Genomic DNA, 18,153 nt, shown 5'->3' with positions numbered 1-18,153 from the left:
TTCTTTGCCATCTCATTTATTTTTTCAGGGAATTGCTCTCTCACCAAAATAAAAAAGTGTTTTCTGGAGCTTAATTGCCTGGAGCCTTGAAGGCACTACTGAGCCTTTTATTTACCCCAGCCTACCCTAGAGTCCACTCTGTCATGACTCTCCTTTCATTGTAGTTTATATCTATACATGTACAGTTCAGAGTGCCATAGACATTCTCTTGACGAAGTCATCTTTTCCCTCAGATAGCTGAAATGGAGGACAGGAATTGACTGTTTATACATGCATGGATTGATTGCTTGATTGATCTATTCATTCATTCATCTAGTCAATTAGTTAACCAACAAATATACTGTGAATATGTCCTCCCACCAGGTGGTTTTCTGGGTCCTGGGTAATAAGACTTAGGCCAGCTTCTCTCATCTATATGGTCTGTTGTAGGGTCTCCAGTCAGATCATTGTCCTGCACATTTGAACTCCATCAACAGCCCTCCAGACAGCAGCCTTGGACCCCCCGACGCCAAACACACCCACCCACACCCCCCCCCCCCCACACACATGCAAAGTTGTGCCTAGGAGCATGTATATCTATAACAGGAGGACATACCCACAGAAAAGGCCTGTGTGGGCCCTGGGAATGGGCTTAGGGTCTTTGGGTAGGAAATTCTGAGATCCTACTAGGTCAAGAAGGGAAAGAGTGATTTCCAGGTGGGGGCATCCCATTGCCTCATGTGGAGGAACTTGGCTGGAGGAATACCAGAGTGAGGGCCTCTGACATGCCTGGGTCCATTGTCCAGAGTTAAGGGCACCAGGGACAATGCTGTCTGGGCCTCTGCCTTGTGGATCTGACCTCTGCATCGTGGTGGTTTTGAGCCATGATGATGCTCTGGAATAGAGGAAGTGCAGGGCTTCTGCACAGGAGCATGCCGGGGGGTGGCCAGGCTACCCAGACTGCTCCTCCCATTGCAGCACCCTCACCTTCTTCAGGGGAATTCTCAAGCATGGGGGTCCGTGTTTCCAAGAAGAGCTGTGCAGGATTCCTTCCCTGACTTGTGTTACAGCGAGCTTTGTGATATCACAGACACAGACCAGCAAAGCATAGATCCGTCCCCAGAAGTTAATGGGGCTTGTTAAACATCAGTAGCTACCTGTTTCTACCTTTCTCTCTTCCCTGTACAGATTCTATCATTGACCCTGAAAGCTCTAGATCTGAATGTACTGTTTTAAGAATTATTCAGCTCATTATGGCTGAATAATTTTTTTACTGGCACCCTAGGAGGATCCTAGGATTGTGGAAACTGTGCCTAAAAAGTTCCTTTTCTCGTTATATACTTTTATCCAAATTGAAAAATCACTGAATATGTCCATTGCCACGCATAGGTGGATCAACAAATTAAGTTTTCATTTTCTTTGGGAGTTCGTGTCTGGGAATCACACAGGTTATGAGGCTGGGTGGCTTGGAGGTTTAAGAGCCCTACTCTGAAGCTGGTCTGCCCCTGCTACTCTGGACTAGTTTATAAAGCCCTCCGTGTCTCCATCTGTAAAAGTGGACAGTAATAGAACCTTTCTCATGGGGTTTCTGTGAGGTTAAAATGAGCCGATGCATGTAAAATAATTGTACCAGTGCATAACGCATAGTTAGAGTTCGACTGTTCATTTTTATTTTTATTGTCTGGTTATCCTCAACTATGTTTTGAAGGAGAGTAGACTCTGTAGGTCTTGGGGAGGACAGAAAAGCAAAAGAATCTGTCTTGAGTGTGGCACTGGACAGGCGCTGGGGTTAAAGAGGATAGATGTAAGAGGGTGTTGGTTCTCCTTAGGTGCCTTTTCCCTGGTTTGCATGTTACTTTCATCTTGGCATGCTCAGCTGATTGGAATATTGACCGGAGCAGTGATGGGTCAGATTTAGCCACGGGGACTCAGGTCATGATCTTTGTTCTGCAACTGTTTTCTTCAACAGTCCTGGTCCATTTCATTTATTAGGTTGTTTACAACAGCTCCCCTGCACTCTGGAGGTTATCAATTTGTATTCCGTTTTCTCTTTTCATCGTCTTTCTCTCTTTTTAATTGCAAGGCCTTTACAAAATATGTATCTTCCTTTTTTCTTTGTCTTAAAACTCTGGTAAAATGTACATAACAGAATTTACCATCTTAACCATTAAAAATGTACAGTTTGTGTCATTAAGTACGTTCACATTATTGTGCAACCAGCACAGCTATCCAAATAATCCACAACTCTTTTCATCTGCAAAACTGAAACTCTGTACCCATTAAATGACAACTCCCCACTCCCCTCCCCCTAGCTGCTAGCAACCACCATTCTACTTTCCATCTCCATGAATTTGACTCCTCTAGGTACCTCCAAAATATACGTCTTTTCTAGCAACGATATATCCCTTGAATTAAAAGTTTTTATAAGAGATTTGTTTAGGACTTTTTGATGCACTCACACTTCCTTTCTGTAAAATAGCTTCCCTTTATTGTGGCCTTACATGACCACTTATGACTGGGATCCCTTTCCACCAATATCTTTGTAGTTTAACTCCAAAGAAAATAATCTCTAACCTTCTATAAAAGCGACTAAAGGTTAACACGTGAAGGGAAACCAGTGAAGATGAACTTGGAATTGTTCCTCACATGCTATCACTCTCCTTAGTCCCACAGCCTATACATGTGGGCCGAGAAATTGTGTCAAAATCAAAACAGACCTTCGAAGAGATCCTAACATTTTACTGCTTGAATCATTCTCTTTTCTTGACATTATGCCTGATGCTCATTTTTCCCTGTGCCATGCTTGATCTATCCTGAAGTTGGAGCAGAAATATTAGTTCCAAAAATTCTCTTGCTATGGAATGATTTGGCCCGATTGGAGGCCAAGAGCTTTCAAAAGTGTGTTCTGCTATGATTTGTGCTGACTTGAATGCTTCTTAGAATTCTTAAGTCCTGGGCTAATCATTGGAAGTTTTTCTTCGCTTTTCATCAACGAAACGTTGACTGACCTGAAATAATGGGAAAAGAGGAAAAAACTTTTTTGGAAAAAAGATAATTTTGTATTCAATTGGAGTTGCAAGATTTCACTTTTTATAAACACTTTGAAACACACAAAAATAGTGGATAATATGGTTTTCCAATTCATTTCTTGAAAACAACTGTAAGATGATGCTATCATACCAGTATATTGATCGTAATGGCCATATAATTTGTATTGGACGAGTATAGAAATGTCGCAGTTCATCAATTTATCATTAGTATTTGAATAACTGCTGATAATTATTTTACACAATAAGGTTAATAAGGTAAAAATGAGAGGGAGGAGTGAGAAAAAAAAAAGAGACAAGAACTCCAACTAACTCTAACGGTTGACATAGTTGCTGTAATTGAGCACACCATTTGTCCTCAACTTCCTGGCAGTGAAAAGAGAAGCTCATTATTAAGGAGGAGAATGCCTACTAATTCCACAGGAACATAGCTTTGTTTGGCACTCTGTTCTGAAAAGAGTTTCTTTTGCAGAGAATATGAGTGATGTAATTCACAGCTTTTATGAAAAATGCAGAAAGTAGATTTCATTTTCTTCTTACTGAGAAAGTCAGTGAAAGTTGGGGGAAGTGACAAGGATGACAATTCTGCAAGGACGCTAACGTGGTCCAAGAATTTCATCTCCCGATGCTGTAATTATAAAACTCATACAATGCAGGATCTTAGTTGCCCATCCCCTCATACCCTTTGCTGAGCCAGGCTTTGCTAGAAGCTGGACTGCAGATGATATGAAGTTGTCCCCTCTGACCAGAGCTGGAATATGTTAATTTCTGTTCCTGGTTAAAGCCAGATCCATTCTCTTTGGAAGCCAGACAAGCAGATGGTGGGGCTGACATCCTTTTACAAAGACCAAGCAGCCTGGCTTGTGTGCCCATCCAGGTGGAAGCCACCCTGTCTGCGGACGAGATGAGATGTGGGGGTACCAGCAGGCTGCAGATCCAGGCTTGCCTGGGGAAGTAGCGCTATGACTGCCTCGGAATGTGGACAGATGCTTGATTGAGACGGCAGAGATCCACCCACAGAGCACAGCAGAGATGGTTTTAGCCTAGAAGCTGTTAGGAGCAGGTGTGACCAGACGGCTTCCCAGCCAGAGGAAAAGCCCTCTCAGGCTCCCGGGGTGCCCCCAGCCTTGAGAGGGATGGCCCCTTGTGGGCCTGCCAGGATAAATTAGCTGCAGAGTGTACCCCGAGGGACCCAGTGAGCTGACTCATATTTCTGGTGGTTTCATATTGACTGACGTTAGAGTACACCTGTCCAAAATAAAATTTTGGCTCAAACATCACTTAAGCCTCTTTCTTGATGGCAGTGCTATATTAGGACCATTTCTATCCTGGGTTCTTCATCTGATACGGCGAAACCATGCCATGGTACACGGTTAGTTAATTGTCTTTCCATTTGCTATGGCAAGTTACTATGATCTATCGAAAGATCTGAAACCTAATGTAAAATATTAAATAAATTAGTGGGAAGGAAAACAATTTTTTGTCAGGAAAAACACATCCCTTGCTCCTCTTGGGGATTCTGTACCATTGTACCAAGTATAAAATTATACTTGGCTATGTCTGTGTCAGTTTTAGTTTGTTTCTAAACAGAGGAAGCTTCTAAAGGTTCTGGAACAGGTAGAAGTAACTGCTTTAAGAAAAGGAGGTATTTTTATTGTGGTCTTTGTGTCATTTTATCTGAGCAAACTCATTTAGGGATCTCTGTTAGGGATCTCTGTGCATGGAGATGACATACCAATGTAGGAGAAGGGTCGGAGCATTGAAGTCTCAGAGGAAATTACAAGCAAGAATTAGATCAGGTGTCATGAAAATCTTTCTATGAGCCAGCGAAATAGCTGAGGTCAGAATGTGACCAACTGGAAATGTGCTGCAGACCCCCAGGAGCAATGTTACTCAGCTCGCCCTGACTATTGCCAGGAAGAAATGCTAGTCCAGTTTGGAGGACCTTCTGGCTTCTTAAGAGAATGTGGAAATTCAGATTTTTAAAACGGGAAATCTTCCCATTTTGAAAAGTTAGCAGCTAAAAAGAAAATTTATTTATTTTAAATATATTGACACCCTGCTCACCCTCCAGTATCAGGTTTACACGTCACATTATTTGTAGGCTGGGGTCAAATCCTAAATTTTCATGGAGGCTATTATTTAGTTAAGTCAAATTAAACTTACATTTTTTCTGCTGGAGACTGATACGTTTTAGGTAGAAAGCCAACTCTAAGGGTTTTTTCATAGTTAGTTTTTCTGGTCACAAATTGCAGTGTTTCTTTTTGGGCACCACCTCATTGAGAGAGGTGGATGAGAAAGATGCTATATAAATACTCAGAGAGAAACTCAGTGTGTAATTTTTTCTTCATAATATGTTGCAGAAATTTTCTTATAATTTGAGTGCTGATGGGAACTGAGACATTCTCCAGGCCAGGTTTCCTGTTCCATGCCTATGGGCCCTGGAGGCAGGCTGAGATTCAGTTCACCAGCTAGTTAGTGACCAAGCCAGTCCCTGAACCCCAGTCTGCTGCTTGCTGTTAATAATCAGCGGTGACTGTGGTCCTCATATGGGCTAGGGCAGTTCTCTTATTGTTCCAGCAACTCCCTGAGGCAGGTACTGTTACTACCCCATTTTAAGACGAGGAAACTGAGGTGTAGGGACTTGCCCAAGGTCACATAACTGGGAAGAGGTGAAGCTAGCGGAGTGTGTTTATCCCTCACTTTACACCACTTATTATTTTCCAGGCACTTGAATTCCTTTTTTTTAATTGAAGTATAGTTGATTTACAATATTTTGTTAGTTTCAGATGTACAGCAAAGTGATTTGGTTATATATATATATATATATATATATATATGTATGTATATACGTGTATTCTTTTTTTCTAATTCTTTTCCATTATAGTTTCTTACAAGATATTGAGTATAGTTCCCTGTGCTATACAGCAAATTCCTGTTGTTTATCTATTTTATATATGGTAGTGTGCATCTGTTAATCCCCTACTCCCAATTTATCCCTCCCCCCATTCCCTTTTGGTAACCATAAGTTTGTCTTCTATGTCTATGAGTCTGTTTCTGTTTTATATGTACAATACATCATTTGTATTATAAAACATCTTCTTTATCCATTCATCTGTCGATGGACACTTAGGTTGTTTCCATGTCTTGGCTGTTGTAAATAGTGCCACTATGAACATTGGGGTGCATGTATCTTTTGGAATTAGATCTTTTGTCTTTTCTGGATGTATGCCCAGAAGTGGGATTGCAGGATCATATGGGAGCTGTATTTTTAGTTTTTTAAGGAACCTCCATACTCTTTTCCATAGTGGCTGCACCAATTTACATTTTCCCCAACAGTGTAGGAGGGTTCCGTTTTGTCCACACCCTCTCCACAGGCACTTGAATTCTTAAGTTCCCAAGGAATTTAGGCTATTCTAGGAAGCTGCGGTTCTCAGAGCTTGGCATTGTGGGGAGCTGCAGTTCTCAGAGCTTGGCATTGTGTAAGGATCTGAGAAGATATTTTATTTATTTCCTGTTACCTCTGTAGGTATAACACATGAGAGCAGCCTGTAAAATGTCCTCATTCCTTTTCATTGACTATTGTTTTCAGGCTGTGATTATTTGTCAAGATGCATTTTGCAGAAATGTTAGAAAGTATTCTTCATTGTAGGTGCAGGACTCCTAAGTCCATGGTCCTGGTGGGGCGGTAGAGTGGGTATGAGCTCAGAATTCAGAGGCAGGTAGATTTGGGTTCAAATCCTGTTTTGGCAGTTATGTAATCCTGGGGATATGACCTAGCAAGGTTGGGCCTCAGTTACCTCTTCCAAAAAGTGGAAGCAATCATAGTGCTCTCCTGGTAGCTTTGTTGGGTTAAGGGAGACACCCCCTGGGTACCTCAGTGCCTGGCACACAGCACTCTCTAAAAGGAAATTACTGGAGCTGCTTCTATTCCCGTGGCCAAAAAGAAGATGGAAGTGCTGCAGCTAATCAGCCTGTGCTCGTAGGCTGGTGCTGGAATTCAGGTTCTGAGCCCACTTATTTGGTGTTCTCTGCATTCACGTCGTCACAGGTGGGGTGGCGGACCCTCTCTTAGGAATGGAGGGACAGATTGAGAGATTCTTCTTTTGAATCCTGCTTCGGCCCATCAGGGACTGCTTTTCAAAACTCTTTCTTAGCATTTTGCTGAGCAGCTGAAGCTACCTGGTTACGGACTCAGGGAACAAGGGCACATTTTAAAAAATGGATTATTCTCTTCCCCGTGATGGAAATCTTATGGCAGAGAGGATCCTGTCGGAGCCGAAATGCCTCACTCCATGGCTGTAAGCCTGAGCACGTATCACAATCTCTTGTGACATTTGAGTTCTATCTACTTTTATTAGCTTAATTATTTATTTATGTGGTGGGGGTGAGGTGAGGGTAGCCAGGGTAGTGGGAAGCAATTCCATTTTGAAGAGCAACCATTAGAAATACTCACAGCTCTTTCCATTTCTTTTTGATATATCGTCAACCTACAGGTCAGGTAATAAAGCCTAAGGTAAAGGGAAATTTTACTTTGGAGCAAGCCTGCTGTTAAGCTAATACACAGGAAGAAAAGATGCATTAGAAACCACTCTTCGTTACTTGGAAAGATTGCCCGGAGGAATTATTTGATAGGTTGTTCAAGCCAATGTGAAATCTTTTCAAATGAGATGAGTATCCTTTCTAGGAACCTGTAATTCAAAAATGTTTCCGTGAATTTTTCCTAAAATTATCTGTTCTTTTTTTTCCCAAAAAAGCCACCTACGGGCTTTTTGGTAAGCCTAAGGAATGGAAATTCTTTACCCCCAAGAAAATGTCATAATGAAGGCCCTGGATGTCATGTTGAGAATGGAAAAGCTTTGGTGACAACACAAAAGAAAATGGCAAATAGTGTGGACTTTGCTTATGTTCACATTTTTTTTTATCTGTTGACTTTCTGGGCACCCTTCAAAGCCTGACCTCATGGAAGCCTTCACTGCCCAGTGATATCTTGTAATTCCTTCCACTGTACCCTCGCAGTGCACGTACTTGACCTCTGCTTGGAAACTTCTCTCTTTTGCTCATCAAATACCGTGGCAGTGAGCACAGACCTTCAGGAGCATCAACCCCTCAAGGTCAAGAAGAGCTGGATCTGAAGATTCTTTCTAGCCTTAACATTTCTGAAACTGAGATGGCAAATGAATGCTCATATTCCGAGGGCGATTAGTTTTCATCATTTACGAAAAATAAATGAGTGTTTGGTTTGACTGTGTTGTATGCTTGTGATCTAAGTTTGCTTTCTAGATTGGACAAATTTTGCTTTCAGAATTGGCTGTCTTCCTCTGTTATGGTCGTTACTTTTTTTCCTTGTTTTCTATGTGACAAATGAAGTTATGTTCTATTACCACAATCTTCATTTAGTGTCTATAGTGTGTATATGTCTGGTCTCTCCAGTGAGACAACAAAAACTCCAGTGGAGGATCTGTGGGTCAAATCGATTGCTTTAAGTCAGCCAGTGTTCTATGAGCATCAGCTCTGTGTTCGGAAACGGACGTGCGGTTTGATGAATAACACTCTTCCATCTGAGGAGTTAACAGTTCAGCAGGAGAGTTAGGTATATTAGTACAAAAATACAATGATGGGTACAAAGAGTACCTCCATCCCCTCTGATTCTTAATTATAAAGTTAAGAAGGAGAATAAATGCTAAAGAAATGCTTGCCAACTGATGGAATAAAAATGTTTTGATTGGAAAAAGGCTTTTTGATGTTGCCTGTGAATCAAGCAGCATCTCAGATATTGTAGGGACCCGGAAGAGTTTTAGGTGAATTCATTGAGAAGTTCCAACTTTAAGGGCAGAAGACAGTAGTCTTGGGATGTAGTAAAAGTAAATAACAACAATAAAAAAAACAACCCTCATAATGTGAGGCCCAAGAAAGAGTACTATAGATGGCTTTTAGAAAGGAAGAAGGCATATTTGGGCAAAACAGGATGGTCGAAGGCCGAGAATGATTCCACACAGATTGCGGATGGAGGGGTGGGCCTGAGGGACCTGGAGGCCAAGGAGGTAAGGGAGAGAAACTCTTAAGGTTGGAAGGGCAGAAGCTCGAAAGTTTGGCTGAACTCGTGTGAGCACTGGGGCATGGGCTCTAGGGGGAGGGCTTGTGCCTTAAAGCCCCTGGGGCCTAAGCTTTCCAGATCGGTGGGCTTGGGTCAGAGGAGTTAGGGGCTGTCATGGAGAGAGAGCTCTGTACCAAAATGCTTGTCCTTTCCACTGCTTCAGTGGGAGTGGGACCCTTCTTGGGGATTCTATTAAGCAAAGCTTGACTTAGTAAAGAGCCCTCAGAGTTGGCCAGCACTTTGACTGGAGTGACAGGGAACAGTTTTCTGGGGGAGAGCCTACCGCATTGCCTGTCCACACATCTTTCAGCTGTCTGTCCTGGCCTGGCCTTTCCTCTCTCCTTCCTAACCCTGGGTTGGTCTCTGCAGCTGCTGCTTTTCTGATTACTGGCAGTGATGAGATGGCAGAGCTCGAAAGACCTGGTGTTGCCAAGGTCCTTCTGGAGGCACGTGGAAGTCACCAGTAGGGGGCGGCCCAGCATGTTTCTTAGTCTTCTTGGTCCCGTGCAGGGGCTCTGGGGCAGGGATCAGAAGGCTTTTAGACTGTTTGCTTTTGGGTGGTCCAAGGAACCAAGGACTTGAGCCCTGGTGTATTTGGTCACCTAGTAACTGAGAAGCCCTGGGGTCCAGCTTCCCTGCGGTCTTTTCCTTTGCGGCTTTTTTTGGCTCTCCCTCTTTCTTTCCCCCCTTCCTCCCTCCCCTCCCTCCTTCCTTCCCTTCCTTCCTTCCTTCTCTCTTTTTTCTTCATACATTTAAAAAATTCATAAAAATGTAATGATATAACAATAACTTCAGGTGCATATATTCAGAACTGACACTTTAACATTTTTGTCTTTTTTGTTACAATGGCTTTTCTCTTTTAAGAAAAGAAATAGTTTAGTAGTTTAATAAAACAGTTTAACAGTTTCAGTTTCTTTATCCCTGATGCAGATCCGTCTCCTTTCCCAAGGTGACTTTCCTTGCAATCTTCCTTTTGTACTTTACAACTATCCTTGACTATGAACACTATGTGGTATTGTTTTCTGTCTTTTTAAAAGTTCACATCAGTTGTTTTATATGATATGTACATATCAGCTTGAAATTTTGCTTATTTTTCTTTCTCACTTAGCATGAGTATTTCTTTCTGCTCAGATATAAAGATCTGGTTCAATCTACCGTAGTTATTTAACACGCCTCATTTTGTTCTCTTTCTTAACTGATGGACACTCTCCGTGCAGCCAGATTTTTATTCTGACTGTGTTACCATGAATGTTCTTGTATATGTCTCCTCGTGTGCAGGAGTGAGCATTTCTCTCAGGTGAAAACCTAGAAATGGAATTGCTGGACTCCGTAAAGCATGTGATGTATAATTTTCCAAGATGCTGGCAAATTACTCTTCAAAGTGCTTGTGCCAATTTAGACTCCCTCCAACAATATAAGAGAAATACCCCACATCCTTAGCAACGCTTTAATATTGTCAGATTTTAAACATTTTGTCCAGCTAGTGGCAGAGGAATGGTAAGTCCATGTGACTTTGGTTTGCATTTCATATTCCTTGAGGGGTGAGCAGATTTTCATATGTTCCTGGGTCGTTGAGGTTTCTCCTTTGTGAATTGTTTGTTATTAACTTTACTGGCTCCCATTCTAACCCTATGATTCCTCACTTAATGGTGTCTAAGGAGCGTTTCTTAAGGGGTAGATTTCATGAGCAATTTATAGCCCACGGCTATGTTGTGGGCCTTTCTGCAGATGGTAACTTATGAAAGGGAATTCTTGGCATCTAGAGGGGCAATTGCTGACCTTTTAATCCAGCTCTTCTGTTGCTTTTTTCCATTTTGAGCAGGAGAAAAATTCATTCTTTATCCAGGGCATCCCTGCCTTCACAGTGGAAGAACATTCTTTAATGACCATTTTTAATACTTTCACATGGTTCTTTTGATGGTTTTCAACAAAATCTTTTGTCTGGTCTTAGATTCAAGAACAGGTACGCTTTGCTTAATATCTGACTTATTTTCACCTCATGAACACTGTGAAGTTACCACTGGCTAAATGTATCCCCCTTTCCTTCTTTTCAGGGGCAGTGGTCACTGGAAAGCTTACAATGATGCTTGTGGCCCTTTCCCAGCATTTTAAACCCAATTCCTAGCTCCACTGATGTCTCTGCCCTGGCTCTTCTTTCTATCATGCCTTTCATTTTTATTTATGTTAGCTTGCTGTATTTTATTGAATACAATAGGAGAGTTTATAAATTAAAAATCTGACAAAAATGAAATACCAATAAAATAAAGGGCATAAATAACTAAATAAAAAGTTAAAAATAAATGCCTTGTGCCACAGACATTGACTAAATACCTCCTGAGTGTCAGGCCCCTGTCATAAGCATGGAGGATGCAGTGATGAGCCAGCAAAGAGAGCTGGAGAATCTCTCAGACAGTTTCAGAACAGTGACAGCCACCATGCTAGCGCAGCTGTAAGCAGTGAACAAGCTTCTCGGGAATTCTGGTTGTGACCCCAGAGGAAACCTTGCCCATGTTATTTGTCCTTTTTTCTGCCAGTTGCATGAAAAAAAGCATTAAAATGTAGGGCCCTCTTGAATGCAGCTCTTATTGGGAGACAATTTAGAAGAGGGAGATCACTGTGGTTTCTACTGAAAATGTTAGTGGATTGAAAATCTTGGAAAAATGTGTGATAATTTTGAAACATTTCGTAAAAACTCTTAACGTTGAAAATTGTTGTTTGAGAACCAAGATCTTTGAGCAGAAGATGCCCTTCTATCTTGGGCGTTTTTTTTTTATGTAACAGGGGCAATGTTTATGTGGGTCCTTTTAAAATTATTTATCTTTGGTGCAATTTTGTTCCCTCAGAGCATTTACTTATTTTGCTTTATTTCTAAAATATAGTTTCTAAAAATGGGTGCCCCAATACTTACCATGTATTTTGACATCTATTTTTTTTCCTTCTTTTGGATTGGGTAGAAGGAATCTGTAGATGCTGTATCTCCTCCCTCATTGGTTACTATTGTTTTCATTTTAATTCATGTTGTTAACAGTAGAGCTACATATTTGTTTTCAGTGTCTTAATTGGAATGTTATGTATCTTAAATTTTTTGAAGAAGAAAGGGGAAAATCCATCCTCATACAACTTCCTCGAGTGCCTTTGGAACTCCAGGTGTTGCCCATCCATCCATCCATCCATCCATCCATCCATCCATCCATCATCCTTGAAGACCTACATTGTGCAGGGTTCTTTGCTAGATGCTGTGGTGCATGTTAAGAATTATAAAGCAGGATCCAGCTGTCTTCAAAAAGAGATCGTGATCAAGAAAAGTGAATAGACAGATACTCAGATAACTGTAGCACAGGGAAATTCCACGGTAGTAGGTTCGATAGCTTTGTGTTTGTGTTACTAGAGATTTTATTGGTTGCAAGTGACAGAAATTCAGATCAAACTTCTGTTAGTGACAGCTAACCTCAGAGATGATTGGATCCAAAAGCTCAAGTAACATTTTCAGGGTTCTGTCTCTCTTTATATCTCTTAGCTCTCTTTCCTCCTGTGTGCTGACTGCATACTTGGACATTCTCTTTCCTTGTGCCGGAAATATTTCTCATAGAAGCCCCAGGCCTATGTAATCTTTCAGCTATAATCCCAGAGAAAGAGAGACTCTGTCATGGCATTCATGTTTTAATTTAAGGGAAGCTTCTCATTAATCTAGTTGAGGTCACAGGCACATTTCTAAGCCAGTCCTCATGATCCAGGGGATAGAACTCTTCACGCAGCCAGAGTTACCAGTTTACTCCTGTATTTGAGGGTTTGGTGAACGGGGAAGAGGAGATTTCTGTAGAGAGCGCACTAGGGCAATGTGGGGTTTGTGAGCTGTGGTTCCTGAAAGGAAAAATTGGTTTTATTACTGACAAAAGCAGAACGAGGGGATCCTGGGCCAGGAAAAGAGAGAGTTGGAAGGAAGGGAGGGAGGGAGAGAGAGAAAGGGGGAGGGGAATCTTCTTCAGTGTTTCAGGAGGTAAAAGGAAGGAGTGACTGCTTCTCTTGGAATGTGAGGAAAGATGTGTTTTGTCCTCTGTGGTGATGCCAGCTTCCCTGTGGCTGTCACCATAAGGGTGAAATGCTTTTGAGAGGTAGTAGATGCATTTCCAAGTTATTTTCACCTCTATACACAGGAGATACCTTGAGTGGAGGGGCAAACTGAACTTGTTAGTTGAAAGAGTAATAAAAGTTTAAGAAAAGAAAATGAAACCTGGTGATCCTGTCATTGACAATGAAACCTGCTCAACCATGGTTTCTCCTCAGTCTCATTTGGTTTTGCTGCCCTTGCTGTATTTAAAATAAATGGTGGGGCTAGGTGGGTGGGGAGGGATTGCCTTGAGCAGCCTGGTGAGGTTGGATGGAAATTACCCATTTTTTTATGGACTGCCTGAATTCTGAGTTACTAGTTTGCACTCTGCTTTTTTTTGCAGTTACATTGCAAATCAGAAAAGATTAGAAATCATCAACGAAGATGATATTGAAGCTTATGTGGGACTGAAAAACCTGTGAGTACTCAGGGCTTGTATACCTTATCTCAGAACTTTTTCTTATGCTCTGTTACCGTCAGAGGGACAGTCGTCTGTTAGCTCTAACATACATGCAATTATGTGTTTTCTTAGGACCATTGTGGATTCCGGATTGAAATTTGTAGCTCATAAAGCATTTCTGAAAAACAGCAACTTACAGCACATGTAAGTAAAGGTTGATTCTTTCGCTTCCCAGGACCCAACTTATTCAATATTTTCCCCCTCTGTTTATTTTTCCTTCTTCTCCAGCTCTAAACCTCCTTTTAAAAGGTTAGTGTAGCTTTGACAATAGCTTAGAAGCATTAGCTTTGATTTCTGAATAGCTTTAGAGGGGTACTTAGAACAGCCTGCTTATTCCCTTTCATGAATTTCTGGGCCATTTCCATCTTGGACAGAGCAATAGGCCAACAGCAAGGAGTCTGATGTGAAAACTATGTCCTGGTACAGCGTCCTCGATTCTTTTCCTTGGAATCATGACATGTTCCCTGGAAGACATCAAACTAGTGGAATTGAAAGAAACTGACTTGGCCTTGGCCTTTTTAGGGAACTAAAAATTGCTAATGCTCTTCCTCCCCCAACAGATCCTTTTTTGAACCTTCTTTTCCCAAAAGCTATGTGTCATGATTGATGGAAGTGGAGAAAACTCAATCATGGAACATGCCAGAGGTTCAGGCAACTGTAACAATAGCAAATCCTTCCACCGAAGTCAGGGTGATATCAACTGAAGTCAAATGGAAATACGGACAGTGGGAGCTCTTAGGTTGTTTGCTGCTAAATCTTCTTAGATCATGGCAGTTGGTCAGTAAGCTGTGGCCTTCCTGAGACGTTTCTTCATGAAACAGAGGATCACCCTTAAGCTCTGATGGGCGCCTTCCACCCCGAGTTTTCAGTAGGAACTTCTGTGGCAGGAAGGTTGCCTGCATTCGTGGGCCCTTTTGTGCTTTGCAGATGCTCTGCAACAATACCTTATGTGTTTCATAGACTACGATCTACATACAGAACTCTCACGTGGTTGATCTCACTTGATTTTTCTGACAGTTGGTAGGGAGGATCTTCTTGATTCTCATTTCATAAGTGCAAAACCAGACTCAGGTCCACAGATGGAAAGTGGCAGACTCAGGGCTCACTCCTGGCTATGTTCTTTTAGTAAGAGGACAGAAAATAAAGTGTGTTTTCCATATAATGAGAGAATCAGCCCTTCTTGTAACATTTGTCCTCTTTCTTTGGGAGAACTGTTCCCTGACTGATTTCCAGACCAGTTTGTAAAAGAAATCGTTCTTTTCGAGCAGATTGCCTGGACACTCTATGGAGATCTGTGGATCTTACGAAAAACCTTAATTTCATCAAGCCAGTACAATGACTTCATATTTCATAGGTGGCATTAATGAGGAAGTCAATTGAAAAATAAAGTCAGTAGAATTAAGATATAAAACTTTTGGCAAAAAGGTGACAAAACTCCAAGGAACTTTATTAACACATTTCATGTAGAGGCTTTTTGGCAACATCTCCGTAGTTGGTTTGCCTGCACAAATTCTGATGTCTCGCGTAGGCCTTGCTAGCATAAACAAGAGAGAAGTTGGACACAAGAAAAAGGCAAAATGCTCTAATGCAATCACTTAAGTGTAATTAATGACCTCAGTGGTTACTTTCTGGTATTTTCATTACTGCTGACTGCAGCCCTGAATTACTCAACGACCACGTTTTACTTGTTGTTTTACTACATCACTTCCCCTAACGTAGTGATCTATATAGTGGGCTATGGTTAATTGTTTTAGAAATAGACCTTTTTATGACTTTGCTATGCCTCTTATATTTTCCCTACTTCCCTTGTTCCAAGTTATTTATATGAAAACCAAAGCCACCTTTTATATTTTTTTCAGGCTGATTTACGGTAGAATAATTTTAATGGTATTCTGTGTGCTGTACATACGTACATAAAGCCAAATATTAGTCCCAGTCTCCCAAAGAGGTGTCATTTGAAAATAGGAAAGCAAGGAGATGGACGTATCTTATACAGCTTCTTTAAAAGCCAATAGTTGGGAAGCCCAGTTACTGATCAGACCGCAAAAATTACTGGTATTTGTAGCCATTGTCAAATGGTAAGGCAGTAGGAAGTCAGGCTAATATTCAGACAGTTAGAAAGAAGTTACAATGTCAGTAAGCTTCAGATATTCACGTGATGAAAGAGGCTCCTAATCGCCAAAATAGAAATTAAATTAAGTAGTTGGCTCTAGGGAATGGCAAGGAGGAGGAAATTAAGTCAGTTGTCTGCCTTTCCAGACCTGGGTCTCAACTTCTGCTTATGACTGAAGGTGCTGGCATGTTCTCCCTGATTTCCGCACGTAGTAAACGGCATCTTTAGTTGAACATCAGCACCATGGCTGCAAGGGAGCTGATAAAGAAATGTGTATGAGAGGCTGTTTCTCTGTACCCTTGGGATATAATGATTATCTCTCTGAGTTTCTCCAATAAAATAAAAATGTACACAAGAGCATCTATTTCACTTTGGGTTTTAGCGGAATTCAGGCTGGACCCTGTCTGTCACTTTCATCATTCCTCCCCTAACCTGTGCATATTTGGCATCCCATGCTGACTGTCCAGAGCCCCTAGGACTGGTCCCTGAGTTTATTTCTTGGTGCCTTTAATTCCTGCCCGGCCCCTGAGAACCCAGAAACTGTGAGAAAAGCCAGTATTTGTGTTTTCCAGGGACTTTGCAGAGGTGCTAATTAGCTCCTTTGCAAAAGTTCTATAATCAAACAGTAAGAGGATTGTTGATTTTTTTTCCTTCCCTCCTCCTCCCATTTGGCTTTTGGACCCAATAATAAGTATGGTTCATACAACTCATCTTGTTCTTTGGCGTGTAACCCTGCTCTGGGCTGTGCTGCTAGCAGCCTGACAGGGCAGCTGCCCCGGTGCCGGCCTTGCTAGCCGACCCGGAACCTTGACAATGAGTGTGTCCTCTTTCTTTGCCTCCTCGCTCCTCTTTCTTCTTGGGAGGAAGAATAGGGTTTTTGTTTCTGTTTTTGTTTTTTTTTTCCTTCAGAAGGATGGGGATTTCTGATGGAGATGAAAACATTTGTGCCTCACAGGCTCTGGTGAAGACAGGCAGAGTGACTTGTCAGTGTATTATACTGCAGTGAAACCCATTCTTAATTCACGTTCCAAAAGAAAAGATTTATGTGGGCACATTTTACAACTTCCCGCTGGATTATTTTTTCACGTGGGTGAGCACTTAACACTCAGTGTGAGGAGAGAAGATGCCAGCGTAGAAGGAAGAGGGCACCCTCTTGTAGATGGGGGTTTGGATGAGAGGAAATCTCAATATAGAATTAAGCTGGGAGTGGCCGTGTGCCTTCTTCATTTATGAGATGCTAAAGTGGCATTTTCTTTATCCATCAGCTGACTAGTCTTAGTTCATGTATTAGCTCCCCCTGGTCTTTAACCCTTCTGTGAAAGAGACTGGCCAGACAGACCAGCAGACTTCAGCCCACGATTTGGTGAGACAGACGCAATAGACTAGCCTCAGTGAGGCCAGGATTGCTGTCGCCGCAGATTTCCCGTATTTACCTGACTCTCAGACCGGTGCTCACCTTCCTGAACAGGAATCAGATACTGAAAGGCTCATGGCAAACTGTTGAGGGCTCAGCTGTTTTGTAAAATTTGATGTTTGTTTTACATTCATGTGACTCATGAAACACACGTCTAGAGGACCAAGCACTGCACACGCTTTAAATAAATTTGACCGGTAAACAAATTCACAGAGCGAGTCAGCTGCCAGGATTAAGGGTCTGAATTTCCCAGCTCAAGGTCTCATGGCACTGATCATTGGAAACCGAAACTCCCATTCCCTTGAATAAAACTACATATTTGGAACACATCAGTAAATTCATTATTATTTTTCAGTCACAAATAGGACATCTTTTCATTGTCTGGTTGGTCCACATCTTAAAATGATATGTTGCTAGAATATTTCCAGATAAAATTTGACATATTTTTATCTGATATTTTGTTGTTATTCTCATCACGAATTTATCTAGTTATTTGGAAGTCATATATAAACAATCTCAGCAGAGTTTATCAATCAATAGGTGTTATCTTTCCTATTAGGATGTGTTCAATTCAGTTAATATTCAGAGTTTTGTGTGTCGTGTAATTTCAAAATATTCATGATGCTTTTTAGTTTTAAAGTATCTTTTCCCCTAGTGAGTTTATGGTTTAAATTTAACTTAGTTTAATTTAATTTCCCTATTAATTGTTCAGTAGATCAGATATCTCTAGGAGGTATATAACTTGGCTCTGAATATGAAAAAGAAAATTTTGGGTAAAAAAGAGATTCAAAATAGCCATTACGAAAATTAGGCCCCCTCAACCCCACTCTCAAGCAAGAATTATAGGAGAGGCAGGGAAAACTAAGGTATTACTCTAGGTGAAAGGAAGAGATTACTGGATCTAAAGTACGGCATGAACCATGATCACATAAAAT

The 18,153-nt window shown here is 41.4% G+C and overlaps 1 protein-coding gene across 8 annotated transcripts in view; it reads left to right on the top strand.

The window, feature by feature from the left end:
- Positions 1-18,153, top strand: part of NTRK2 (neurotrophic receptor tyrosine kinase 2) — a 385,135-nt gene that overhangs the window by 18,046 nt on the left and 348,936 nt on the right. For all 8 annotated transcript variants that reach the window (XM_073806010.1, XM_073806011.1, XM_033857885.2 and 5 more), the window contains 2 exons: positions 13,575-13,649; positions 13,764-13,835. In XM_073806010.1, the coding sequence (XP_073662111.1) occupies positions 13,575-13,649; positions 13,764-13,835 (147 nt within the window). The remainder of the gene's footprint in view (positions 1-13,574; positions 13,650-13,763; positions 13,836-18,153) is intronic.

This window comes from Tursiops truncatus, chromosome 6 (genome assembly GCF_011762595.2).
Source record: "Tursiops truncatus isolate mTurTru1 chromosome 6, mTurTru1.mat.Y, whole genome shotgun sequence".
NCBI lineage: Eukaryota > Metazoa > Chordata > Mammalia > Artiodactyla > Delphinidae > Tursiops > Tursiops truncatus.
Note: the sequence above shows the minus strand (reverse complement) of the source record. Positions and strands in the feature narration are given on the sequence as shown.